Source organism: Balearica regulorum, chromosome 1 (assembly GCF_011004875.1).
Source record: "Balearica regulorum gibbericeps isolate bBalReg1 chromosome 1, bBalReg1.pri, whole genome shotgun sequence".
NCBI lineage: Eukaryota > Metazoa > Chordata > Aves > Gruiformes > Gruidae > Balearica > Balearica regulorum.
The window spans coordinates 32,466,428-32,493,829 of NC_046184.1; the positions used below are offsets into that span (position 1 = coordinate 32,466,428).

Below are 27,402 nucleotides of genomic sequence, written 5' to 3' on the forward strand. Positions count from 1 at the left end.
TAAAGGCTCCGAGGCTGAAACCTGGCTATATCATCCCTGTGGCTGCATTTGTACTGGTGAATAAAATGTGCCAGGGACCCCAGAAGGACTCACAGCCTCACCCCTAAGCTGTCACCCCCACAGCAGGGTGGCCACCCCAAATGATCTCCTGGGACTGGCCCCTCCAGCCCTTGTGTCGTGCCAGAGTGTGGTTTGGGAGGCTGCTCGCAGGCCTCGGCCAAAACCATTCCAAGCATCACGCCAATGGATTAACAGAGGCAATACCAGTTTAACAGACCATGTTGCAGTGTTGGGGCCAGTTTAATTTATGAGTGCAGATGTTACTGCCTGTGTTCAGACCTGAGATTCTGGGCCATATATAAGGAGGTAAAGAAGATACATTGGTACATTGGGACAGAAGAGATGGTATAAACAAGTAATGAGGGCAAATGAACAGTTAAATTTAATGATGGATGAGGAGAATTTTTTTTTTAATCATTTAACATTCAGAATGACACTGATTTGGACTTTATAAGCATAGCAATTAAAATCAACGGATATACTAGATGATCAAATCTCAGTATGAATTGCATAATTAGTTACTCAGGGTGTCCGATTTCCTTTTCTGTGTGAGCGAACATGATTTTGATCTGCAATGAAATACTGTATAATGTATTGTAGTGCATTTTCTCCAAGCTGAGAGACAACTTGATGGTGCAGTTCATTTGTTTATTTATTTTATGGCCATGGTAATCCAACTGAAACTGTGGGTTTCTGTGTGGTAAGTCAGAAATGGTAGGTTGCTGGTGCAGTAATATTTGGGTCTGTAGATGTTCTGTCATGCATTGCCAATTGTTATTGTTTAAAATTGCTGAAAAACTTTCGTTAAGCAAATTACGGGTAGACGTAACTGAGATCTGTGGTCCCAGGTACAGTTCTAGGGGCAGGTATGTGCAGAGTTTTCCTTCTCGCTTTGGGAAAAAGGGGTGAGATGTGCCTCTGCTGCATTGTGCCCCCATGTTGCCGCCTTAGTCATGGAAAAGAACCATTCATTAGTGGGTATTAAAAGCCCCGGTGGCTTTCCCAGAGGGATGCTCTTGGGCTTCAGAGTCTGAGGCAGGAATTGCAGAACTGGTGAGGACGCACCCTAGCTCTGCCCCAGGAGTCCTCAGTCCAGAAAATATCCTGTGATCTGGGCCTGGCCAGGCCAAACCTGCTGTCCTTTCCAAAAGCGATGGTGTCTGACCTGCCTGTGAAGGACTCCACTGAAGAAACCCGTCAGAGGGCTCCATCCCGCTCTCCTCTGGGAGGTTTTCCACAGGGCTGGGGGGCAGCAATCTGGCCCTGTGTTTTCAATAGTGAAGTTATGTGGGGAATGTGTTAGGGGTTTCATGTTTCAGTGTATGTTGCGGATTGTGCAGCAATGAAAGGGTAGAATCCAGGCTGGTTATTGATCCTGACTATGCATTTCCAGATTTTGCTGTGTTTTTGCTTTTCTTCAAATGGAAGTGTTTATACACATGTTGTTGTTTAAGGGAGCTCAACAAGAAATTTTCCTATCCTGACTGTATTTTTTTTTTTTTTTTTTGGTGCAGCAACAAAGAGAGCACTAGTACTAGGGAATTCAGCTTTCTGTGCCCTGACGGATATCCCAAAACAGGAGCACAAGAGGGGAGCAAGCCCTTTAGGGAGAAATAGGCATACTCACAAGCCTGCGTTGTTTACCGGCACGTATGTGCAGCAGCAAAAGAGCCTAAGCGCCTCGCTGCTTTGCAGCCTGTCAACTTCCTACGCCCAGGACCACAACCCAACCGCGGGTGACCTGCCGCGGCCACAGCTCGGCCGCCGGGACAGTGCCCGCACGGGGGACGGCGCTGGGCGCAGCCTGGGACGGGCAGTAGCTCGGGCTGCGGCGGAGCCCCGCGGCTCGCCCCGCCGCGTAGCGAGGATGCCCCGGGAGGGCGGAGGTGGTGCCGGGGCTGGGCGTGGGGCGGTAGCGCCGGGGAGAGGCAGTTAATGCGGGAGGGTGGGGGGGAGCCGCTGGGAACTCCAGCTCGGCGCTGCCGCCCGCCTCCCCCGGCCCGGCCCCGCTCCTCCGCCCGCCCCTCGCCGCCGCCCGCCCGCCGGGAGCGGCTCCAGCGCCGCCGGGGCCGGGCCGGGGCCGCGGCGCCGAAAGTTTCGCGGTCCCCGGCCGCGCCATGGGCTTCGATCCGTCGCGCTTCGCGGCGCCGGTGGCGGCGGAGCTGCAGTGCAAACTGTGCGGGCGGGTGCTGGAGGAGCCGCTGTCCACGCCGTGCGGGCACGTCTTCTGCGCCGGCTGCCTGCTGCCCTGGGCGGCGCGGCGGCGGCGCTGCCCGCTCCGCTGCCAGCCGCTGGCGGCCACCGAGCTGCGCCCCGTCCTGCCCCTCCGCAGCCTCGTCCAGAAGCTGGAGGTCAAGTGCGACTACAGCCCGCGGGGCTGCGGCCGCACCGTCCGGCTGCGAGAGCTGCCCGCCCACCTCGCGGCGTGCCGCTACGGGCCGCCGCCGCCCGACCCCGCCGAGCCGGAGCCGCGGGGTGGGCCCCCCCCCGGCCGCTCGGGGGGCGGCTCCGCGGGGCAGCCGCGGCGGTCCGCGCCGGGGGCGCCCCCGCGGCCGCGGGCGGGCGGCGGGCACCGCTGCCTGCGGGCGCTGCGGGGCGGCGGCGGCAGCCCGGAGCCGGGTCCCGAGCTGAAGAGGGAGGCCCTGCGCTGGAGCAGGAGGGAGAAGTCGCTGCTGGCGCAGCTCTCGGCGCTGCAGAGCGAGGTGCAGCTGACGGCGCGGCGGTACCAGGCGAAGTTCGGCCAGTACATGAGCCACATCAGCAGCATCACCCGGGACCTGGCGGGCAGCCAGCCCGGCAAGGTGAGTGCGGCCGCAGAGACCAGCGGGGCAGCACGTCCCGGCCTGCTCCGCTCCAGCGATGCTCTCCCCGGACCTGCTTTTGCCCTGCCCGACTTACGAGCGACCGGCCGAGGTGACGGTGTGAGCGCTGTCCCCGGTGGGGGGGCCGGCAGACACCCACCAAGTCCGCGCCGAGACCCAGCCCGATCCCCCCCCGCGCATCCCCCGGGCGGTGCCAGCCGCTTCTGCCCGTCCTTCGCCGCCCCCGGGGAGATGGAGCCACCAGCCCCGACCGCGGACGCGCTTCTTGTCGGTCCCCGTTCGGCGCCTTTCGGTGCCCGAAAACCCGGGCGGTGGTGAGACCAGCGGTGCCTGGCTGCGGCGGTGGCCGAGCGCGGCTCGTCGCTTGCTTGGCCGGAGAGGGTGGGGAGCGGGCGGGAGGGGAGAGGGTTTCGCTCTTCGGCTGGCAGGCGGCAAACGGGTCCCGGTTCCTTCGGGCAGGGTGTCCGCATCAGGCCTCCCCGCCTCGCAGGGACCCGGCTGCTGGTGCTGCTCAGTTTGCTCCAGCTGAGACTGGCAGAAGCTCAGGGGCATGGAGCTGGCTTTTAACTGTGACTTGGGCAACCGAGAAGTTGTCTTCTCGGAGCGTAACGTTCTTGTAAACTTTGGAAACGATTGTGAAAGGACAGCAAAGTCTTTCTCCTTTGGTAGAAAGGAGTTGACACTGTTGATAGCAGAGACCCGTGCAGTGCTTTGCTCTCCTCTCGGGGCTGATGACATTGCTCTGATAGCGACTTTAGGCTAAATAAACCATCCGAGAGTACTGGTGAGCTGGCTTAACTCGCTGTAAGGGGGTTGGTTTTTTTTTTTTTTTTTTGAGCATTAACTCCTCGCTGGAAGATCACTGTGCAGGCTCTGGCACTGCTGGTTCCAGCTGTGGCAAGGAGTGTTTTAATGCAAAGAATTTTCCTTTTTATCCAAATCTTCACAGACCCCTGGGAAGCAAATTCCCAAGTGGAAAAGGTCTGAGCAGCCAAACTCAGCCCTGAAGCATCGTAGTGTGCTGGGCATCTGACTGCTGCATGGGAGAAGGGAAAGGGGACATCGTTCACAGGACACCTGCGTGCCTAGAAACATGGGTCTCCGTGGCACTGAGAAATGCTGTGTTTGGAGACTTGAATATTTAATCTTTTTCTCTCTTTTTTTTTTTTTTTTAATTCCTTTGGTTAGCAAATCCATGAGGTTTTTAGGTTGCTGGCTCTGGGAGGTGTGCTCATACATCTGCTTCATCTCTTGGCAGATGGGATGAGGTCATACGAAGGGGGGCAGCAGCGACGGTTAATGAGTATGGGGTGTGCGAGAAAAGCAGTGGCTGTAGAAGGGAGGAGGGATATTTGGGGGTTCGGTAAGCAGTTGGCAGGAGGTGTGGGGATGGGCGAGGAGGCATCGCTCCTGGGCAGCGGCGGAGCATCTGCCGTTTCGGAGCGCTGCCAGTAGGTGTTGCTGTATGTACTGCCGCTCGGGACTCCCTTACGGATGAGGCCAGGGTGATGGGTAAACCAGGCATTTGGAAGAAAAACTACCAATAATGTAAAAATGTACTTCATTAAAATCAAATGTATCGTCCAGCAATAAAACATTTCACTGTCACAGTTAATAAAATATGGGCTTCAGCATTGTGACGTTTTGAATGTTTAGAAAGGTATATGTTATTTAGGTGTCAAATTTATATTAATCACCTAATTTATAGACACTGGCAAACACAAACACCTAACAGTGTTGGATGAATACAAATTTTTTTGTGAGGAATACAGCTCCTGAAATGTACCAGTTATCATACGTGAACAAGGTACAATAAGCTAACTTGCTGTGCTAACACCTCCAAATATTTTTTTGCTTTTTTTGGTTTTTTTTTTTTAGAAAATTATTTACCTGTTCCACAGAAGGAAAAAGTTTCTTTCTATTTTTCATCTTTTACTTTGACTCCATCACTGGTTTTGAATGTTTGCTTTATATTTTAAACCTTGTTTAGAAAAACCCACTTTTTTACAGACATGGTTTTGGATTCTTTCTTTTGGGGAGAGAAGTGAAAGGTTGGGATGAAGAGTTTGTTTTCATTTTCTGTGTGTATCTTCCCTGAAAGTTGCTATGAAATGTGTATTGATACGACTTTGGGGTCTGAAAATTATAATGTTGTGTGTTTTAACCTATATCTTTAATATCTGAAATGTTGACACACATAGGGATGTAATTTTTTAGAGACTTCCAGACATTTGGAGCTCTGACTTTTTTCAGTGGTGCTGAGCATTTCTCCCACCAAAAGCCTGCACTTTTTTCTCTTCAGCACTAAAGATACTCAGCACTGAAGATAATCAGGTGTTACCTGTTACTTTTCAGTGATGCGTGACTTTTCCTTTGTTTTGTTTTTTTTTTTCCAGTGCAAAGTCTTTTGTTATCTTTTCAGCCTAATTTTCCTTTAAGCTTTATCTTACATATTCTCCAGCTAAAAATCTTTTGTACATTAGTGCTTTCACTTAAGATCTTCGTTTTGAGACTGTTGTTTAACAGTATTTCACCTCTTGCTTCTTAGGGAGGAGAACCCAAACCATTAACCATCATGTTACACCGAGAAAATGATACTTTGGGATTCAATATTATAGGAGGACGACCCAATCAGGTAACAAGAAAAATAACTCTAGATTATTTTGACCATACTTTCTGTTACTGTATACACTGTTAGTAATAAAAGAGTTACTTTTGATGCCAGTAGACATGGAATCAGCTCTGTAGATAGAAGAACTGCATATTATCAGGTGTAATTAGAGTCATTGTTTTGAAGACATAATCTTGTGAGAATTGGATTATTCACTTTTTCAGGAAAGGTGTTCCCATTGTTTTTGCTTTAAAACTTTAGGCTGATCTGCACTCAGTTCCCATGTGAGTAATATGTATTCATGCAAACTGTTCAATGGAAATCTCTGGGACTACTTATAAGAGTCATTGTTGCAGGATTAAGCCATTGGAATTTTTGGAAGCAGCTTGCTTTTTTTTTTTTTTTTTCCATTTAAAGGAGAGATGAAAATTTGCTTCTGTAGCTCAGATAGTTTAAGCACATGTCCTGCTCTCACATGCCTGCTTTCAATTTTTCTTTCTTAGTGGACTGAAACAGAGTTTTCGTCAATCTTGCATCTTAAATCAATCTAGTCTCATCAGTCTAGGTTTAGAAGGTTCATTGGAAACCATAGAATATACATAAGAATCACTATTCCCCCCTAGAATGTGCATAAGAACGTGCTTTTTGTTTGTTTGTTGTTTTTTTTAACTTCATCCTTCCAAAAGCACTAATCAGGACTGTCATTACATATGAAGGGTAAAGAAACTTGTTAAACTGGAAAATTAATAGTTGATTAAAACGGCTTGGTAATTATGTACTGATCAGGTTCTTGTTAAGTGGGAGAATTGTAACCTCCTACTATTATTGAGGAGGGGAACGGGACCCTGTGTATTAGTTTGGCAATCTTCTGCTCTAAAGCTATATTTAGCGGTGCCAAAGAGTCTGTTCTCATTAACCGAAGAAGTTCACTGTGCTGCAGAATTACTGTTCCCTGTGGGTAAATATGAAGATCAGCAGTTAGCAAATTTGGTGCTGTTAATCCAAAGCAAGAGTTTTTTAAATTTTCTAGTGGAAGGATGAGACAACAGGTGGCTACAAGATAAAATACACATGCTCTGATTATATCCATATTTTGAGTATACCAGTATCAAAGTCCAGACAATCTTTAGTTTGGATTGCAGCGTGACTTCTGTTACTTACAGCTGCATGAAAACTGCAGGGAAAAGGGAGTGTGGTGGTCAGCTTTCTTGGGATGGCAGCTGAGATTCTCTGAAGTACTTACGTGCTGACAGTGCACGCTGGAACAGGTTTTTATATTAGAAACTGTTAGGCTTTCTGAATGAATATTCTGGAAGTTTAAGGAGTAAATGATATATATATGAAGGCTCTTAGCACTGTTTGTGGAGAGAACTGCTGACCAGAGAGAAGGACGTGATTGTGGTCTTCCATTAACACTGATAGTTGGAGACGGAGAAATTGATGGAGCTGTGAGGCAGAGCTGGGTCTCAGGGGTTTCTGAGTCTTTGAAGTTTAATTCAGAAATTCGGTTTTGTTTTGTTCTCCTTGTGATAAATGTGAATACCACAGACATTTGATTGGCAATTCCCAGATACCAGTTTAAGGTCTCGCTCGACATATCTGAAACCCAAGGATATAACCGGAAAAAAGGACTGGGTCGTTTCAAATAATGAAAATAAAAAAGTCTGCTCAAAAACTTAAATACTGGAACAGTATTGTTTGGTAACAAGACAAAAAGAGTTCATGAAGGCGATCTGTACATTCAGGTTGTTCAGGGAAGAAGTGCCCTTGGGTGAAGCGTTGGCTCTTGCAGCAGAAGAGCAGAACATTGGTGCCATTATATTAGTCACCTACGTGGGAAGATGTTCCTTCACCACATGTTATTTGTGTTTGATAAATACAATGCAGGTTTTTCCCATTGGAAAGCAGGTGACTCTTGGTGACTTGGGGAACGTACGTACATACATACTTTCTGTTGGCTGTGTTTCATTTCAATCCATAGTAGGCTTCCCCAGTGCTCACCTTCTACCTGGAGGGAGGAGGAGAGGAAGGGAACGACTTAGCACAAGCTTGTCTTTTATTTTGTCAGGAAAGCACTCATTTCACATAGGTATGTGTTTCTGGAAGGCAATTCATTATTCTAATGGAGAAAGGCTGCTTTGATTCCTACTTTTGTCCTGGGCCGCAGCTCTGGCTGGCTGGGAGGACTGTCCCATGGAGCAGGCTGTGGAGGCTGTGCCCCCTGGGGACACCACGGCAAAGCCAGGCTGGAGGGAGGTGTGTGTCCTGGGCACGGCTCGGGGCTCCTGCAGTCACCAGCAGACTCAGCTAAAGGTCGGTCAGGTAAACCGATCATCTCCGTAGCTCCCCTCCATCCCCTGCCACGCAGCCGGTGGGCTGTGTGACGAGGTGCCGGAGCTTGGTGTGCTGCCTGCTGCGCTCTCCTCTCAGCACTGGTGGATACCCACACGTGCTGCCAACGGGGACCACAAGCCAGGCTGAAATCTCCTATTTCTCACCGGGTCATACATTACTCTTGAAAAAGCCAGTGAAATTTCTTATGGAAATTCCTATGGAAAAAAATAACAATTTTATGTGGGCGAAGGTACTGTAATCTAGCCTTCTGTTTTCTTAAAAAACACCTAAACCCTGTCCTTCGTGCATTTTGGTTAATGGCAATTATGCTTCTCTTATCCGAGTTTCATTTCTCACTGCTTACATGGGAACTCAGTGGAGGTCTGTTTGTTCATCATTTCGTAATATTGCTGGAACTGTTAATAAGTTTCCCTTTTGCTTCTTACCTGACACCTATGAGTCTCTGTGACAAAGGAAAAAGATTAGGAGTTTGTGAAATCATAGTCTGACTAATAACGTGTTGAACAAATATTTGTAACCTGAAATCTGCCTGGGTTGAGTCTCCATGGGCCAGTTGCCTCATACTGTAAAGCATGTTTTACAGTGGCTCCATTTTCTGTTATGGCTTTATAATTTTCTTAATAGAAAAAATTATAAACCATTTTCCCCATGAGTGTATAGTTCCTAGAGCTAGAAACCTGTACACATATGAATCATGCTTTTGGTCAGGGATTCACGAGCCCCAGAAGGAAAATAAGCATCATATAAACTGCTATCCAAAGCATAAACAATCTGGAAAAAGATTCCTTCATTTATTGCTATCAAGGTTGGTATTTGTATGAATACTTTAAAATATTTTAAGTAGGCTCTGTCTGCTTGGCATTATTGCCTTATTAATAATGATTTAAAAGTGTACTTTTAAAAAACTATTTTAAATTATCATGCAATGGAATGAAGTAATTTTATCATGTGCAACAACATTAGGTGTATAATTCCAGCTGTGGTGGATAATTTACCTGCTTTAAATTTGACTTTCATGTGAGTTGTACTTAGCAATGTGTAGAGATCAGCTGGAAGTGAGTTGTCCTTTTGTCCCCAGCTGATCCGCATGAATTTCACAGTTGAGCAAGTTCTCAGTCTCCCATGTGAATAGGATTTATCAGGTTAACCAATTCCAACCAAATCCTATCACTGTTACATGCCAGCTAACTAATGTCACTTTGTTCCTTGGAGCTTTATTTTCAAATGCAGAAAAAAAGTTTACAAGCAGCAGTGCTGCAGGAGCCCTTTCCCTCCCGAGAGAAACACTTCTGCATCCGGTTTTATGAGCATCTTCCTGTCGTGGTTTAACCCCAGCCGGCAACTCAGCCCTACGCAGCCACTCACTCATTCCCACCTCCAGTGGGGTGGGGAAGAGAATTGGAAGGGTAAAAGTGAGAAAACTCATGGGTTGAGATAAAGACAGGTCAATAGGTAAAGCAAAAGCCGCACATGCAAGCAAAGCAAAACAAGGAATTCATTCACCGCTTCCCATGGGCAGGCAGGTGTTCAGCCATCTCCAGGAAAGCTGGGGTCCATCACGAGTAATGGTGACTTGGGGAGACAAACACCGTCACTCAGAACGTCCCTTCCTTCTTCCCCCAGCTGTATGTGCTGAGAGTGATGTGATATGGTACGGAATGTCAGTTGGGGTCAGCTATCCCGGCTGTGTCCCCTCCCAACTCCTTGTGCACCCCCAGCCCCCTCGCTGGTGGGGTGGGGTGAGAAGCAGAAAAGGCCTTGGCTCTGTGCCAGCACTGCTCAGCAGGAACAAAAACATCCCTGGGTTATCAATGCTGTTTTCAGCACAAACCCATGCCAGCTACTATGAAGAAAATTAACTCTATCCCAGCCAAAACCAGCATACTTCCTCTGTGCATTTGTGTACTAATCACTGTCTGCTGTGAGGTTTGAGGTCTGCTTTAAATATTTTAGCTGGGATCTGATTACCATTGTACCCTGTGTCTCATTTAGACTAAAATAACCAGAAGTAAATGGTTAATCTTACAAAACATGCTGGAATAGTTCATTAATTCTGTCCTTTTGATTAATGACTAGTTTGCACTAAGCAAGTTTAAAAAAAAAAAAAAACATCCCAAGGAGCTTAATTCTTAGCTAGAAAAGTGAGCTGCATATTTCAGGTTGATTTGCATTTTTAATTGCTGCTGATTTTACTGCTACCTCATTTCTTGTACTAATGTGGCCCTTTTTGCAACTTCCCTGTCTCCTGGTACAGAACAATCAGGAGGAATCTGCTGAGGGAATTTATGTGTCAAAGATTTTGGAAAATGGACCTGCAGACAAAGCAGAAGGCCTGAAAATTCATGACAAGATTATTGAGGTAAGGAAAAAAAAAAAACCCCACCAGTGGATTAGTCTGTTATATTATCAGATTAATCAAGGATTTGGTGGTTTTTACACTAAGTAAGTTGTAATTTTCCTCTTTTGCTGTGTCTAAACATGATTCTTGTACACCGAGCTGCTTGAACATTTCTCAGATGTGAAGACGCATGATGAATTTTTCCAACAACTAATAAAAGTATTGATCTCAGGATTAAGTTGATTTAAGTGAGGCAAAGGTGCAGCCACTGAAATAGCAAGCAAGAGAGGCATTTTGTATTTCTTTTCATTAACTTCAGAAAAAAGGCAAATGACTCTATGGGTATTCACATGTTCAGTGAAATTGGTTTTGCCCTGTGTAGGGAGTATTACTGTTGTGATTCGAGGACTCTGCGGAGAAGCTGTGCTGGTAGGCAGTGCTGTGAAAGTTCTTAAGCAATTAGAGAATACTTTTTGCTGTATGATCAGAAGTAGATAATCTGTTGTTCTCACCAGGACCTGTATAGCTTTTTCCCAGTCGTGTAATATGCCAGCATGGAAATTTTAAAGTCTGTTCCTGTGTTGTATGTAGGTTTGTTTTCCCATAAAATAATTGTGATTTAAAAACAAAAAAAATCACTGAGGTTGTTGCCAACCTTCCTCTGTAACTGTAATTAGCTCTCTAAGAGGTGTCAAGGGAACAGTCACTGAAGTAGACTCCTTACAGTGCTGTCAAAACGGCATTTCGCATCGCCAGTCTAATACAAGTCTCTGAGCGATGGCACGTACCAGTATCTGCTAGGTTTGTTTAGGATACATCACTCCAGCCTTGGGTTTCAGGGAGGCCGAGAAGCATGATGTGAACTTGCCAGTTGGATGGGGTTTCGAACAAAAACACACCAAACAAGTGGATTGGGAGACAAATGCAGAGTGCTGCTGCTGGCTCCTTGCATTATTTCACTGTTAAGGACGAGACACGTAAGCCAAGAGTGTTTGAATGCTGGCATAGCTTTTAATGTTGGGAGCCTAGAGCAGTGCGTGATACCAAATTATTGTATTTTCATGTAAAAGAAAGCTTATGCCCTTAGCTGGCAGATACATGCATCTCAAGTAGAAATCAAGCTGGTTGAGCAGAACTGAACTTGCAACATAACTCTTAACTCCCCGAGACAGAGAAAAAGCTTTCGCATCCATTTTTTTTGTAACAGCAGCCCTACACTGAAAAAGTCTATTTTCTTCTGACATTACTATTTCACTCACCGTGTCGTATTTTCTATAGACTGACCAGCTATATAGTTTAATGCATTTGCTCAACACTTCCTGCTTTATTTTACTGGGTTTTTTTATAGTACGTTGACTTTTAAGACAAAATGGAATGGTTTTGGATGAAGGAAGAATAAAGTCAGAAAGCAGCATTTATTAGACATGAGGTCATTTCTCAAAATGCCACCACAATTTTATTTGTTGAAAAATTCTGGCTGCGTAAAATCATACTGATATTTAAATTGGTACTGAGAACGTATGGATTTCAGTTCTGTGAGAAATTATAGATCCAATCTACTGTAAGTATTCATACAGCTCTGAATGGAGCACCATTTTCACCATATTAATATACAATGTACAATATACAGCTTTGTATATAGATTTTTTGTATTCAGGCAAGCATTTAAAAATGTTCAGGGTTAGGTGAAATATTCTACTAAATGTTTCAGTATTTCAAAATTTGTTAGCCTCAAATAAAAAGAGAAGGAGAAGCGGTAACATTAAGACTTTCTAAATGAAATGCAAATAATTAAGTATTCCTCCATGCTAGATCTAGGAAGCAGTTGAATTTTTCCTTGCCCATACATAGCTATCAATGTCTTCTTGGACCAGGATGCCCTGCCAACACTGCTGCGGTTTGTTGTGAAAGATCAATATGAAAGCTTCTGCTGCGAGGAAGTAAGTCGGATGGTGTAACTGTTCAAAAATGTTGGCAGATACACAGAATATGAGCTTTGGTGAAAAGTTGATCGGAAGTGGGACTTCTTATTACTGCTTGCTTTTCACTCGTTTGGTGATCTGATCTAATGGGTGATATTTTGTGAGACCATTTTTCAGTAATCAAGAGCAGAAGGAACTGATGTTGTTCGAGGAGCCTTTAATAGCTTCAGTCAGTTGTTTGGCAATGTGATGCCCAGGGTGTTTCTAGCAGTGCGTAGCTAATGGCTTAATGGACAGACCAATCCCATTAAATCAGGAGAAAATCTGTTCTCAAGGCGAGTTGCTAAATAAAGAAGGTAATTTGTTTCAGTGCTTTATCAGATGTTTAACAAATGTTAACTGCACGTGGTTGACGACAGTGAGTCACTCACATTTCAGATGACCGTCTCGTGGGTAACCTAATGCAGCAAATGGATTTCACAGTCCTATGGCATTGGCACTGGAATCGTGAGCCAAGGCTGGCAGACATAAGTACTGCTGCCTTTTACTTCATATACCTCATTATCTATGGCAGCAACTTTGCCAAACAATTGTTACAGTATTTGAAAGGAGAGAAATCAAATTTCTTTATTAAGGTATTTATTCTAAATGTAAAAATTCCGTACAAATTACTTCAGTTCCTTCCGGGAGATTTTTGAGATCAATGTGCCCAGAATATGGGCAATAGAGCCTCTTTGACTCTTTCATCTTAAAAATGTTGTTGTTCATGTGGGCAAGCACTCTCAGGTGACAATATTTGTGCTTGAGGACCTGAAAACTGGAACAGATGCCTGTGGGCTGGCAGGGTGGTGGTAAGTGAGGGTGACAGGGAGAGGTGAAGGGTGACAGCCCCAGGTACCCTGTGTCAAGGGGCTGCAGCTCTTCACAGGCTGCTGTCGCAGGATCCTCACCGATCATTTTCACTGTTCTGCTGAGGAAGAGAAGATTCCAGGCAAACATTTACCCTCTTTATTCAAGGTTAACTCCTCTGTGAGACGAGACTTGTTTGTTTATGCAGTGTAAAGTTGACCTGGGACAAGGATGTGCACAAGCAGCACTTTGGCAATGTGTACTTTCAAGAATCTCATTACAAGCCAAAAATGATCATTATTTGTTCATCAAGGAGAAACTCTTCCTCATTAATTACTTCTATGTAGCAGGTTCCTCCAGCTGTCATGATCTGCGGCTGCTTTCAAAAGTTTTTATCCAAAAATCTAGCACCCTAAACCAGTGCAGCATGTGTTCCAGGACTAAACACCAATCACATGCTATAAAAAGCATCTCATAAAACTAGATGCACTATTGATATCTGTGGCTCCCAACATGAAAGCTTTGGATATGAGCAGTGGTATAAAGCCACCAGAACTCTAACTTTTGGATCTCTGTCTTCCTTTCCACCCTGTCTGTGAATCCTGAGAGGAGGAGAGAGGCAACAAGCCATGCACAGGACTATCTATTAGTTTGTGCTGGTTGAAAAAATTCTAGTTTCTGCTGGGAGAAAATATAAAGTATGTTTAGAATGGATCACAGTTACACAGCTATGCATCATTTCTTCTCCCCCTCACTTCATGGAAATCTTTCCTACTGAATAACTTCACTGCTCATCTTTGCTAATGCTAATAGCCTCCTCAAGGCAGTATAAAACAGCTATGATCCTTGGCAATGTTCGTGATGCACAGAAGTGTTTTACCTGCTGCTTTTTTTAATACATATTTATAGTTCTGAGCAGTAACACTAGAAGTAGCTGTTTCTGTATGGAGGAAAATTTTACTCTTTTAGTTTGCAGTCAGTTCAACTTCAGATAAGAATGGCACCACATTGGCCAGAGCTCCAAGTACACTAGGTAATGCTTAGTTAACAAGTCATTCAGAACTAGTTCTTTATACTTGTTTTGCGTTGTTTTTTCTTTGTATAATATTAAATTTTGTAGAAATTGGTATGTCATCTCCTCTGGTTTTGAGCCCAACTTTAGAAAAAAAAGCCAGTGACTGATTTTCTGAAGTCCTCTTTCATTCTCTAAGTCACGGTGTCTTGCAAAATACCATTGTATTATAAAGTGGGATATGCTGATTTGATCTTTTCACTTCAGTGTTGTACATAAAATACATGACCAGGACAGAATTTGCAATCCAGATGGAATTCCTGATTTTTTTTATTTTTTTTTTAAACAGCAGTATTTCATCAATTTGAGGAAAACGAGCTACTGTTAATTCACACTGCCTAAGAGACAAAGGGCTGGAGTGGTGGCTCAACCTTCTGTAGTAGGTTTGCCAAATAACAAAACATCAGTGAAAAACCTTGTGTGCAAGTAAATGAGGCTTAGGCTGAAGACCAAAATATTCATATGAGGAACTGTAAGCACATCATCATCTGGAAGGCTCAAGTATTTTTCTGTTCCTTGCACTGCAAGGCAAAGGCTTCTGTTCTTTTACTCTCAAGTGAAATGAGAATATTGGCCCTTTTGCATTTTAGTCAGTTGATTCTCATTACTTTGATGGCTGAGAAGCAGGCATGATGGAGAAGAGTGGAAAGAAAAACATTTTTAGTCTGGGATCTGTAAGTCTTTTTGAAAAATGAGATGGATGCATATGTATCATGACTATGGATTTTGTTTATGCAGCCTGAGCTCCATGAGTATATAATAAATAAGACTTCATCCCTTATTCTATGTTTGCCTTTGTTCTTTTCACTTTTTTGGAGAGTACACACACAATGGCTTTCAAGCGCATGTCAGCAAAGCCAGTTTCAATAAAGATGAAGTCTTGAGGCTTATCCTGGCAGAAGTAACTTACATCTGCAAAGCGCCTACACAGAAACTTTTTTAACTATTGCCAGACTGCTGACTGTGCTGTGTGTCAGCCTTGTGATGTTTTATCTTCTGCATGTTTCTGTCATTACACTCACTATGTTGCTCAAGCAAAATCTTTGATACCAGTTCATGTTTATTTGGCTAAGATTCTCCACTGTCAGATTATGTCTGTAGAAGTAGTGAGCTTAAAAACTGTCTTGCTGGGATCAGAGCTAGTAGATTTGGAATGGCTTTGAACCAAACCTGCACATGATGTGGCCAGTGAGATCTGGGTGGTAATGGAGGAAACTTTACATATATACATAGCTAATGTTAGTACTGTGGATTTCAGTGTATCTAAATATGCCCATAGTAGCCTTAGGTATGTATATTAAGTTCTCTTAAATCCTTAACAATTCATAATGTTATGTTGCAGGTAACCAGGTCTGGCACCTGCATTCATTAGATAACTCCTAATTAGTCTGAAAGATCCCTGGCATAAGAAATTAGTTATACTGTAGACTTAGAAATGCCAGTAGCCTCTTTTCACCTGTCCCTGGTTGAGATACAGGTTTTTGGATATCTGAGTTCTTTCATCTGTCTGTTTCAAAGTCAGGTGTGACCAAGTCTGTACATAACTTCATTGGAATAGGAGCTACTGCTCCCCACTGACATTTTTACTTAACAGAAAGTCTTAGCGTACTTCTCTAAGAAAGGGGAGATCTGGACTGTGGGCTTTGCCCTGCCTGCGGAGGACTGAGCTTACTTATCCAGGTAATTGCCCTCGTTACTAGGGCAGAGGCTATCCAATGTGAGACCAGCCTCCACCCATCCTCTTCAAACTGAGCTAGGTGCCAGCGGGCATTTGAGAGTCAGGATTATCCAGTGATAATCTACTGTGAAATAGATGCTGGTTCCAGGGAGCTGTATCTGGAATACTGGTCCTGCCCTTTTCCAGGTAAGTGCTTGTGCCAGCGCATGAGAGTTTCCCTCTTTCTTGCACAGTTTTTTGTCTTACTTTGTCTTACTTACTTTTTTGTCTTACTACACTTTCTTGAATGATACTTGCATTTCTGACTTCATAGTGTCTTGACTTTGAGAGGGGAGGTAGCAAGTGCTGTTAACCAGGATATCCTCTAGCTAGGATACTTTCCTAGATAGGAAGGATGGGGTTTCACGACTGAATAAATACCAGTAGCTGGGGTTTTCCTCCTCCTGGTCTTTGTTCTAGCTGCTATGATATCTAAAAGGTGGTCACTGCTGCTGATGCCCACTGTCAGAAGGCTGTGCAGGCTGGATCTCATGTAGGTGGAGGAACTTGTGGAGTTCAATGTACTGTCTGTGCTAGAAGTTGACATCTCACTGTGGGCATCCTGGTAGGTCTGTATTTTGTCCTTCGTTGCCTGAGTTCTCAAATACCAGTAGCCTAAATTTGACTGCTCTTGCTATAGGTCTTTAGAGGTGCCTGTGTTCCTCTCTATCCACTGAACTAAAGTGCAAATGTTGTGTTTAGGAAACCAGATTATGTTCCTTGCACAAGCACTTAAAATTCCGGCATTTTACTGTCTATGTTTTAAAAAGAACAAGAGACTTCTGTTTGCACGTGACCTAAAACTTCTGTATGTTTGTGGTAAAATATATTAGAGACTGGACAACTGGACAACTGAAATAGCTACACTTCTGTACATAATGTTTTCTTGAAAATCTTAATAAGATTTCATAAAATACTTTTTATCCCAAAGAAAAGGGAAAAATCAAACAAAACAATGTTTAAGAAGTGGAGAACTTGGTGTTAATAGAGTAATAGTGAATCATGACTTAGCATTTTGTGATCAGAAATTCACTATTTGATCCCTTAGTTGATTGAGTAAAGTCTTATGTTCATAAACAATCAAAACATTATTTTGGTGCTTGTGTAAAGCAGCCTCTTGAAAAACTCTAAAATGCCTTGGCTTTTAAAAGGTGATTATTTTTTTTTATCTGGAGTATAAATTGAGTAGTTTCTGTCTGCTGAGAACCTGCTGTGGACCCAGCTCAAGGGAGGCACAAGCCTGTAGGAGGGTTTCCCAGCTGTGTTCTTTTGGGCTTGTTCTCACAGACAAGCCAGGTATGCGTGCAAGTATAATGCTACATTGGTTTTGTGGAAATACGTGTGCTTTTATCTAAAAAAAGTGGAAATGCCAAACATGTGGTTGGAATATGACCACCAGATGAACTCTCCAACTAGTTTATGCGCAGAATTGGTGTGTTCAAGAGATAAGGCAGTATTATGCTTTCCAGCAAGTCTCTTCAGCTTGTGAGTCGTAGCTCTTCTGAGGTGCAGCTAGCTGTTGTGCTGCACCTTTGTGCCCCTCAGCGAGGGGCTCCCAGTGAATTAAGCAAAGGAGACACTAGAGTGGCTGGGACAGGGCACAGGGCAGATGTGGCAGGAGGAGCAGTGTGGGAGTATTTCTGAAATGTGACCCAGCATGGAAGGAGTCGAGAGAGGAAGCTAAGTGGAAGTGGCGAAAATCATCTTTCACAATGGATTTTTATGCTACTCCTCCCATGTTGGGTCTTTGCCTAGCTGACTTAGGTTATACATGAGAGAAAAGTCTTTGGCACCTTGCATGCACATGAGTGTGCATAACTCCCCTTTCCAGTGAGAGATTTCTGTCTTGCTCTCACTGTGGTGGATCTCTACAGCAGCTGGATCACTGTAGGAGCAGAAGGGGAAGAGTGAAGGAGAGTATGCAAGAAAGAAGAAAACCGGGGGAAACTGAGCTTTACAATTAGAAAGTAGGAAACACCAATACTATGTTTCCACAGGAATGCTTTCCAGTGCTTGCCTATAAATAGGGAGTGTGGAAGAAATGGAGGTGATGTAGGAGTAGGGGTAACTGAACTGTGCAATCTGTATGCACTGCCATGAACTCTGATGGGGAAATAAGGTGGAACAGAACTGGAGCAGAACTATAACTGTACTGTGTCTGCAGAGTGAGGCAGTAGCCAAATTGACAAGTCAGTGGTGCTGTTAGGTAGGAGGGATTCTGGTTAACCTGTGGAAGAGCTGACTAACATAAGAACCTGCAAGATTCCATAAACGGTGTTGCTACCCTGCACCATAGATCCCTAGGCACTGTGTGAAGGCCTGATCATACCCATCTCCTTCATTAAGTGTCTAATCTCACCCCTGAGGGATAATGTATCAGCAACTTGGCAAGTTGAAACTCAGCATCTTCTTAGATGCCCTGTTTGAGCTTGTCTTTGCTGCATGTCATCTTTCTCTTCCTTCCCATGATTATATTTTTAAGCTGTAAGGTAAACTTTGCAAAACAATGGAACTTTAACACGCTTCCATCTCACCCAGCAGCAGGAGCAATGCAGTTTTATATGCAGCTGAGGTATCAGTGTGGAGGAAACTTTTGTTTATATGGGATTTTAGAGCTGTTCATAAGCACTTTCAAGAATGCATTAAACAATTTGACTAACATCTGTCAAATGCTGCTGTTTTCATCCCCTTTCTAGGAAGAGAAGGACATGTGCAGGGGAGTGTTTTGTTTAGGAATTTTTCAAATAATTACATACACACATATTTACATGTTAATGTCTGTTAGGGAAGACAAGGTCATAGTAATGTTTCTTTATATTTGTTGCTGAAAGTGGCAAGGTTTTGTGATGAAGATCCTTGCTCTTTGGTCTTTGTTCTGGACGTGGTCTTGGGTCAGCCCCAAAGAATATGCTTTCTCTTCCATTGACAAGCCACTTCTCCATGACAGTTGGGCTGTAGGTGTGATTGTGTATCATTGGTCTTGGACCAAGTCTGTCTTATACATATGGTGGGCTTGATGGTTGGTATGGAGCTGAAGTACCCTAACCTGGTGAACTCCAGAAGGTTTTAGGGGAGGAAAGGCATTTTCTGATAACTTTCCTTAATTATGTAGTGAACAGAAAAAATCAGAAGCTTCAGAGAGCACTTCAGGATGGATCAGAGGGAGCTAACCCTTTGAGGCTCATATGATGAAGACTAGTGGAAATACTTGATGATAAGCCAAGCTATGGAAAGCTCTGATAAAGTCTGAGACCACGCTGAGTTTGTTGCTTAGAACTGAAGGATGTGTGAAGAAGCCGAGCCTCCCACAGCACATGCTGCTGGCACCCCAGAAGCTCTTGGCATTTTCAGAAAGTGAAAAGAGTCTTCTTCAGCCTTTAATGAAGATTGTTCTTTATTGTGGTTGAGACAACTTCACAGTTAGAGGAGATGACAGCTTACATATGTTGTGTGAATGCAGTATTTTATCCTCTTAAATCACTGAATTGATTGTTGCAATCCAAGGGTATATGCTCCAAGAGCTTTGATCTCTTCTGCCCTTTTTCTTAATCAGCTAATTATATTTGTAAGGAGTAGCTAATCACTGTTCTTTATAATTGGAGGCTGAGTGAAAAAAGGCATTAGTGTCTGCCAGTGCAGAAATACTCAAAATGAAGTCATTATTCATGGTGTCGTGGTTTAACCCCAGCCGGCAACTCAGCCCCACACAGCCGCTCACTCATTCCCCCCTGGTGGGATGGGGGAGAGCATCGGAAGGGTAAAAGTGAGAAAACTTGTGGGTTGAGATAAAAACAGTTTAATAGGTAAAGCAAAAGCCACACACACAAGCAAAGCAAAGCAAGGAATTCATTCCCCACTTCCCATGGGCAGGCAGGTGTTCAGCCATCCCCAGGAAAGCAGGGCTCCATCACGCGTAATGGTGACTTGGGAAAACAAATGCCATCACTCAGAATGTCCCTTCCTTCTTCCCCCAGCCCCTTATATGCTGAGCATGACATCATATGGTATGGGATATCCCTTTGGTCAGTCGGGGTCAGCTGTCCCCAGCCTCCTCGCTGGTGGGGTGGGGTGAGAAGCAGAAAAGGCCTTGGCTCTGTGTCAGCACTGCTCAGCAGGAACGAAAACATCCCTGGGTTATCAATGCTGTTTTCAGCACAAATCCCAAACACAGCCCCATGCCAGCTACTATGAAGAAAATTAACTCTGTCCCAGCCAAAACCACCACACATGGCTTCTCTTTAAAAAATATTAACCTAATTTTTAAGGAGCTGTGAAATGCAGCAGTGTGTTGAACAGGAGAATGCTCCTCCTTAGAACTTGTGAACAGTAGTCAGAAGCATGGACGGCATTGTGCTTTCCAAATGCTTTGAAAATTAAAGTGCTAATGTAAAAAAGGTTGTTGTTTGGAAACTGCTTCTCTCCAAAATGCAAAATTCTGCAGCATTTAAAACCATACAGTAATGGAAAAACTCATTTTCAAATTGGCAAGAGCAGATGTGGTCTCTTCAAATCACCATCAAAGACTATGCTAAGTGAAATCAAATATACTAAGCTAAGTACATTTGTTACTAATACACAGACATATTAGTAAATGTATGTCTTGCTTGAAATTGGAAATCTAATGTAATTTTACAACTTTGTATGTAGACCCAACTTGATTGAATTGCTGCTGCTGCAGGAAAGGAGTGCAGAATGACTCAACACTGTTTCTTCATTCAAATAATTTTGGAAGGCATTTTCTTTATGAAATGTTGTTGACAAAAAAAGTCATGGCTGCTATGCTTATTTACATAGTAAGTTTACAGATGTTATTTACAGGATATGATTCGCATAATATCTTCTTTGAGGAATTTGTTTGTCTTTCCAAGTAGCAAGACTGGGAAATAGAGTAGGAGGAAGGGGGAAAGAAGAGATTATGGAAAAAATTAATTCATAATTGTTGACATCCTGCTGTTTTCTACTTGTTTTTTTTAAGTCTGAAAAACCTATTTGAACATCACTGTATTCCACAAGCTGTTCAAATACTTTAGCTTCTTTAAAATTGGATAAATTATGAATCTGTGTGTCTGGAAGTGGTCATCTAATACAGGAGAAGATCCAAAATAGATTGATATAGAACTTGAGGGTTTTTCCTTTCATCTGTCTTTTCCTGACCATTTGGAGCATCCAACATTTGAGGGACCTAGTGTCTCAGAGCTTGCCCATCTGTTTCTGAGTACGGTCTTTCAATCTTGCATTTGTTTCTTTAAGCATGCTGATCAAGTGGGTTAATATCTGAAGTCTTTCCAGCAGCTCGCAGGAAGAAGGCATGCTATTTTAAAGGGAAGGGATTTGCTGTCTTGCATGAATTAAAACATCTGGATGCCTACACTGCTCTGTTACAGTTTGATTGAGGTGGGCTAGTCTTTAGCACATGGCAAGTATGGAGCCATATGGTCTTTGTGCTGTCAGCAAGCCTTTTCAGCACATACCTTTCCCTACCCCCCATCCTTTTCTGGATGGTAGCTGCTACCATGGCCTGAAAGATAAATGGTCCAGGAGCTTTCAGGCTGTTGTGCCCTTCTTGAATGGATTAGCTGCATTTTTGAGTGGTACAAAGGAGTCTGGAGCAGAAAGCGGAGTCCTTCATTTCCCCTGCAGTGCTCAGAGCCCCATTCCAATTTGGACACCTTGTGCTAGTGCCAGATGCGTAGCAGCACTTTCTGACTTTGTGGCCCCTGCATCTTGTTTTCTTAATGTCTCCATGAAATCTCCAAGTGCTCAGCACAACTGTTTTTTTAGCATGCTCTAGGTGTATGGTTAAATGGAAGATTGACTGTTTTGAGAAGTTTCTTAACAGAAATTTACTTTCTAGTGACCAGAAGAGTGGTGTTAAAGTCATAATGCACTTGCTAGCATACCTTTTAATTTATTTTTTTTTTTTGAGTTGTGAGCAGGAACCTTTCCTTATGAGAATAAATATGATATTTTCTAAAAATATATTCTTCCTTGTTTTCAAATATTCAAAATACTTTTTTTCAACTAAGTGTCTAATAATTTCATGATTTGTCTATTTTTCATTTTTATTTTAAAGAAGAGCATGAGGGACTAGGAAGAACACTTCTATTTTTTCAATATAAAAAGAATCTATAAGAAACAAAAATGGTTCATATATTTTTTTTGTAAAGAACTCTTATTATTGCTAGAATTTATCATTAAATAAATGTAGACCACTTTTTTCAGCCGCCTTTTCTAAGTTACTCAAGTACTGTACCCTTGTACTAAGAGTGTGGGGGTTTTGTAATTTTTCCTTCCTCCCTGCTATGAGGTAATGGAAATCTAAAGAATCAGTATTCATCACTTAATCCAGAGGTTTTATCTTTTAATTAACACAAACCATGGACAGTATTTTAAAGATTAAAGAACACATTGACATTTCAGAAGACAATTCAGAGAGTGAACTGTTCAGAAAATGCTGTTAATGTCTTAACTTAGTAGAGCGAGTTAAGAACAAAGTTTTAATCTGATTGTTTAAACTCGTGCTTTACGTTAGTCAGAGTCCTGCAGTCCATTACAGCCATTCTGCTGGTGTCATCAGCAAGCCCTTTGGGGAGTTCCAGGACACGATGAAGACCTGTGTGTGTACATTAGTGACTTCTTCCTATGTGTATTGCTTTGCATTTGTTTCTTTCTCTTTTGTGTGCTGTGATTTTTAAGTTCTGTAGTTGAAGGAGCTACCTCTGTGTACACTTTGAAGCATCTGTCATATAGGAAACAGTTTATACTAGCCATTAAAGTTATTAATTTGAAAGCCAGCATGTTACTTGTTAGCATGGCTGGTGTGACTGCTCTGCTTTCAATTTGCAGATCTGCTTGGCCATAGTTATCAGTTTCCTTTTTAATTTGAAAATTTGAGAAGAACTGATTGGGCTCAGTTCAGATGACCTCACTTCCACCGGGAGCCCTTGGGCCACTATTTCCTACTAACTGGCTTTGCAGTGGGGTTGTGGTCCTTCCCAATGAGGATTTTAGAATGGCAGCTTTCAGATTTTCTTACAGTAGGGGTTTGCAATTACTTTTGCAGTTAAAGAAACAGGAGACAAAAAATTGAATTGACAATGTTAGAGAGTATTTTCAATGACATTAATGTTGATGATATGTAAGCAAGCCATTAAGTTAGTTGGAAATTTCTGCATATTTTAACTTAAATCTTTTATCAGAAGAAAAGAAGTTCAATCCCTTGTTTTCTAAACATAGACAAAGAGAAATGTTAAACACCTACGCTTCATCTGGCTACCTTCATCTCCTTAAACAAAGGAGACAGAGGCACAGACAGGGCAATCTGAGATATTTTAGCTACTATGTACAAGATGCCTTTCCATCTGAAGTTTCCTGTCCATTTTCATTTATATACTTTAATAGCAAAAAATATCACCTCCTGCTTTGTTAACCAGAATTGCTGCTTAGTGTGCAAGTACCAGCGTCGTGCTTCTCTGTCATCTCAAAGTACCCGTTGTCTGGCTATGCTATCTTGAGTTATTAAAGATCTGTTCTGAGAGAAGAGACCTAAATTCCATATCCAGCTGCTAAGTTTTTGCTTTGATTCAGCCACTTGGAGATTAAATGAGAACTTAGAGGCAAATGGAGTGTATAGAGAGAAATGTGTATTAGACTTTTACAACATAGTGGAGTTGAATTATAAATTACATGCACCATCATTAAATTTTTTTCCATTTCTGATTTTAATTGAGCTGAGTTTTCCCCAAGTTCATATATTGTATATTTTATCAATTAGTGGCTGGCCAAACCACAATGAATCCATGTTATTAAACAGGAGGACAATAGCAAAACAAAATGTGCATACAACAACAAGATCAAGCCTTATTCCATGTTCCAGATATTTCAGTTGCTAAATTTTGAACATTATTACTCAAAATCTGGCAGGAATTAGCATGGGAAAAGATGCAACTTGCAATGCTCCAGTAAGCCCTGTCTATTTAGAGACTAGCTTTGAAATCATTTAACATATGGTTTCATGTCATATCCAGTCTCATTAATCTCTATATCTTTGGGACTGGAATAAAGTAAACCCCAGTGTGAGAAGGCAATCTGTATCCCCTGAGAGGATGGTCAGTGTACCGCTGGTTTAGCTGACTCTGCTGCAGTGGAAGAAATGATGTAAACAGCCATCTCAGCTGAGAGTGCTTCCTAGATCTCAGCTTTGACTGTTCTCTGCACCTTTTTAGAAGTCAGCAAACTCTTGATTTTTGGCAGTTCCTGGAGGAATCTGAGTAGCTGTTCTTGGAACCTTGGTGATGGGTTTCAGCGAGTGAAGATGCAGATGTGTGTTTGAAATGGTACAGAGCGCCAGCCATCCGAGCAGCAGAGCGATGCTTCAATTTTTTGGCAGTCTTCAGAGAGATGGAGTTTGTTCAGAGAAACAGACCGTACAAAGATTGAGAGACTGGTGACGTTCTTTTGGCAAGAGAACAATACGAATTATCTCATTGCTCAAAGTAAGAAATTTTAATCTGCGCTTTTGTTGCTTTTGAGTTTAATGTTTTTGATGGAGATCTAAGGTACACAAGGAAAGAAAGGCAGCATCTTTTATCAAACTAAGACAGTTGTAAAAGATGGGTAGGCTTTTGGGCAAAATGTACTTTCATTAAATGTGGCATAGAAGGATTTATTATGTATATTTTTAATTAACGTAAGTTTCTTTTTGAAACCAGGACTGAGAAATTAAGAGATGGAGGGGTTGCTTCCTGCAAAATGTTTTTTTCCTGTTCTTAGTCGTCTTCATTGGTGTGTCTACATGAGCATATCAGGGTTCAGGGTGCACACATGTGAGATGCATTGATTCTGAGGATGCCTCTGTGGGGAGGCATTAAAAGCTCCAGTTGGAAGGATATGTTGGCTGTAGAAATACTTTGAACATTTGGGGGTTTTTTACATTTGTTTTTCAGTCTCCATTTGGTGTTGATTGGTCTGTGGCATGCTTGTGTCTGGGTCTGAATTTGGTGAAATTTGGGAAATGGGATGTCATTTAAATGCTAAGAGGGGAACTTTTAAAAAGTTTTGCATAGTAGTTGGCTAGCTCTTAAAAGCTGTTGTACTTTTTCTCACATCAAATAGGTGTGGAAACATGCTTCTGTCCAAAAATCAAAATAAACCCCACCTAAAAACCTCACTCCTGTTCAGGTATACTCTCTCTCTATATATATAATGTCTGTATATGCAAATATAAACATCCAAAAGCATACTATTTTCCTATTTTACATTGTATCAGAACCATAATGGTTCTCTGCTATATAGGACTGCAGTCAATCAGTTAGTCTTGCTAGTAGTAGTGAACTGGCACTGAGATGCTACAGTGCAAGCAGGGAACGCTATTGCAGCAGATGCGCAAGCACCAGTGTAAAGTATAATCCTTGCCTCGTGAATTAACAATCTAAATAAATGAATCAGACTGAAGGAAAGTGTCAAACATTTGATGTTCAGTGTGGTGGTTTTCAAAAGCCCTTTAAAATCCCGGATTTCTTAAAATACTCTTTGGTGGAAATTTTATTTGATACAGTGAAGATATTAACGGGCTAGGAGGTAAGGCACAAAGGGGTAGTATAAAAGAAACATCTGAAGTTTTATCTATTAAGCAGATTTTTCCAGTCTTTTTTTTTTTTAATATGGTTTTTGAACTGTGCATTCTGGATATCATTTAACTTTCCCTTGCAATAGTTTTCCAACTTCAGCTATTATATGACCATAAAGCTGTGCTTTTGGGATGAGATTTAAAAATTCTTTTTATAATTTGTGAGCTGTGTCTTCCTGTGTTCAGAAAGCAACCACCATAGTTTCTCAAACTACTACTTTACATGTGAGGATTTGGAAGTGATTAAGCTATAAAAGTTGTTATGAGTAACAAACTAGAGTCTCTTTTCTCATGGTCTAAAACTGTAATCCCTTCAGAGGGATTTTTTTTCAAATGCAAATTGTTTTTATGAATACTACAATACAGCTTTCAGTCTCCAACCAAGACGCTATAATGTATGTTTGCAGTAAGAAAGGTGAAGAAAGTGAGTGATGATTGATTTTTCCTCCCTTCTGTATCATCCAGTTCAGAGCGGTATTGTTAAGGAATGGGGGGAAGGGGAAGCAGACAGACTTGCGTGCATGTACTCATTCCTTCCTCCAGCAGCACTTCAAGAAGTTGTGAGCTTTTTAAACTGACTTGTAGAATTTTGGCAAATCAAAATTTCATGTCTTACTGCTCAAAACTGAGATAGTAGTCTGATGGTTAATTCTTTTCTTTTTGAGGATAACCAAGGGACTGGTTATAAAAAGGCAGTCATTGTTATCCACATGAAGATTGAACAGTCAACACAGATTTTTTTCTATTTTTATTTTGCAGCTGAGTCAGCCAGTGTTTAGAAGAGTTACTAACAGTAAAAGCGGATGGCGTTATATTTGATGAGACACGACTGCAATATTAGGTCCATATCTGGGTTCTGAGGTCATCTGCTGCTTTCGTTAATGCTGGGATGTGCTGTAGGAAATGGGACTTGGTATGGCAAAGTGAATATAGCCGTATCGCTGTGGCTATTCTGCCAGCACCCAGATCTTCCAGGAGCAAGCAGTGTCTCATCTCTGTCCTGGTTCCCTATCCTCCCCTCTTCTCCCATTTGTCCTGCCGAGGAAAGGGTAGCATCCATCATGCGTGCCGCTGTGGCAGATGACAGCACCAGCATCTTATGGTATGCTGCCATCTATGACTAGGTAAGTCGCAGTGTGGTTTTATGTCTGCAGTGAAAAGACAAGACCTCTGGCCTTTGGACGCCATCAACTGGGTAGACAAATTTGATATTAAATATAAATACCCTGCTCGTCAGCGCACGCGGGTGGTGTGTGGATCTGTGTGATGTGTTCTGTATCCAAAAATGGCTTCTCTGAAGCAGCTGATGTTGATTTGGCTCAGTAATAGTACAGAAAAACCTTAAGCGTTTAGATGCTTGAGCAATTTAAAACGACGCTGTTCTTAATATGCCTTGTTGAAAAGAAAGAAGGGAAGCCCTGAAGATCTGTGTCCAACTACTCAACTGGGAGCTGCATGCAAAAAAAAGCCAGTTGGTTTCAGGGCTGAGCCCATTTACAGAGAGCACATGTATTTTCTGGAGGTTACAGGTCAGTATTGATCTTTGAAAAGTGTCTGGGTAAATTTTGGTGTTAGGGACTTGTACAGCAAAGCAAACAACAGTAAAGTCAGCTGGCTATGAGTATCTTGGGGGAAATCAGACACACTTTAACGGTTTTTAAATATTTCATTTGATACATCCATAATGATCTTTGATTATAAAACAAATGTGTGTGTATATATAGCTTTACAAAATCACCTTTGAACTGATGAAGTTCACTATGCCGTAAATCTTCACTTTTACTTTCAAAGTTTATGAAAAAAGTGTTTCTGAGTCAATTTGCATAATAGGGCAAAGATTGGGGGGGGAGTGTTGGGTTTTGTTTGTTTGTTTGTCGCCCCAAAAAAGAGCAGTCGGTGCATTATATATCAAATAACGTTGTTCAGTAAAGCACAATGTTCAATACTAATTGTAAGCCTGGAGCAAATGCAAAGGATAGGCCTGTGTGTTGATTCAGATAGAAATCACTGCAGCTGTATGCACTTGAG

General features: G+C 42.6%; 1 protein-coding gene across 1 annotated transcript in view; it reads left to right on the forward strand.

The window, feature by feature from the left end:
* Window positions 1-2,106: 2,106 nt before the first annotated feature.
* Window positions 2,107-27,402, forward strand: part of PDZRN4 (PDZ domain containing ring finger 4) — a 259,791-nt gene continuing 234,495 nt past the window's right edge. The window contains exons 1-3 of the mRNA XM_075744679.1: window positions 2,107-2,861; window positions 5,431-5,517; window positions 10,103-10,207. Coding sequence (XP_075600794.1) covers window positions 2,178-2,861; window positions 5,431-5,517; window positions 10,103-10,207 — 876 coding nt within the window. The 5' untranslated portion in view covers window positions 2,107-2,177. The remainder of the gene's footprint in view (window positions 2,862-5,430; window positions 5,518-10,102; window positions 10,208-27,402) is intronic.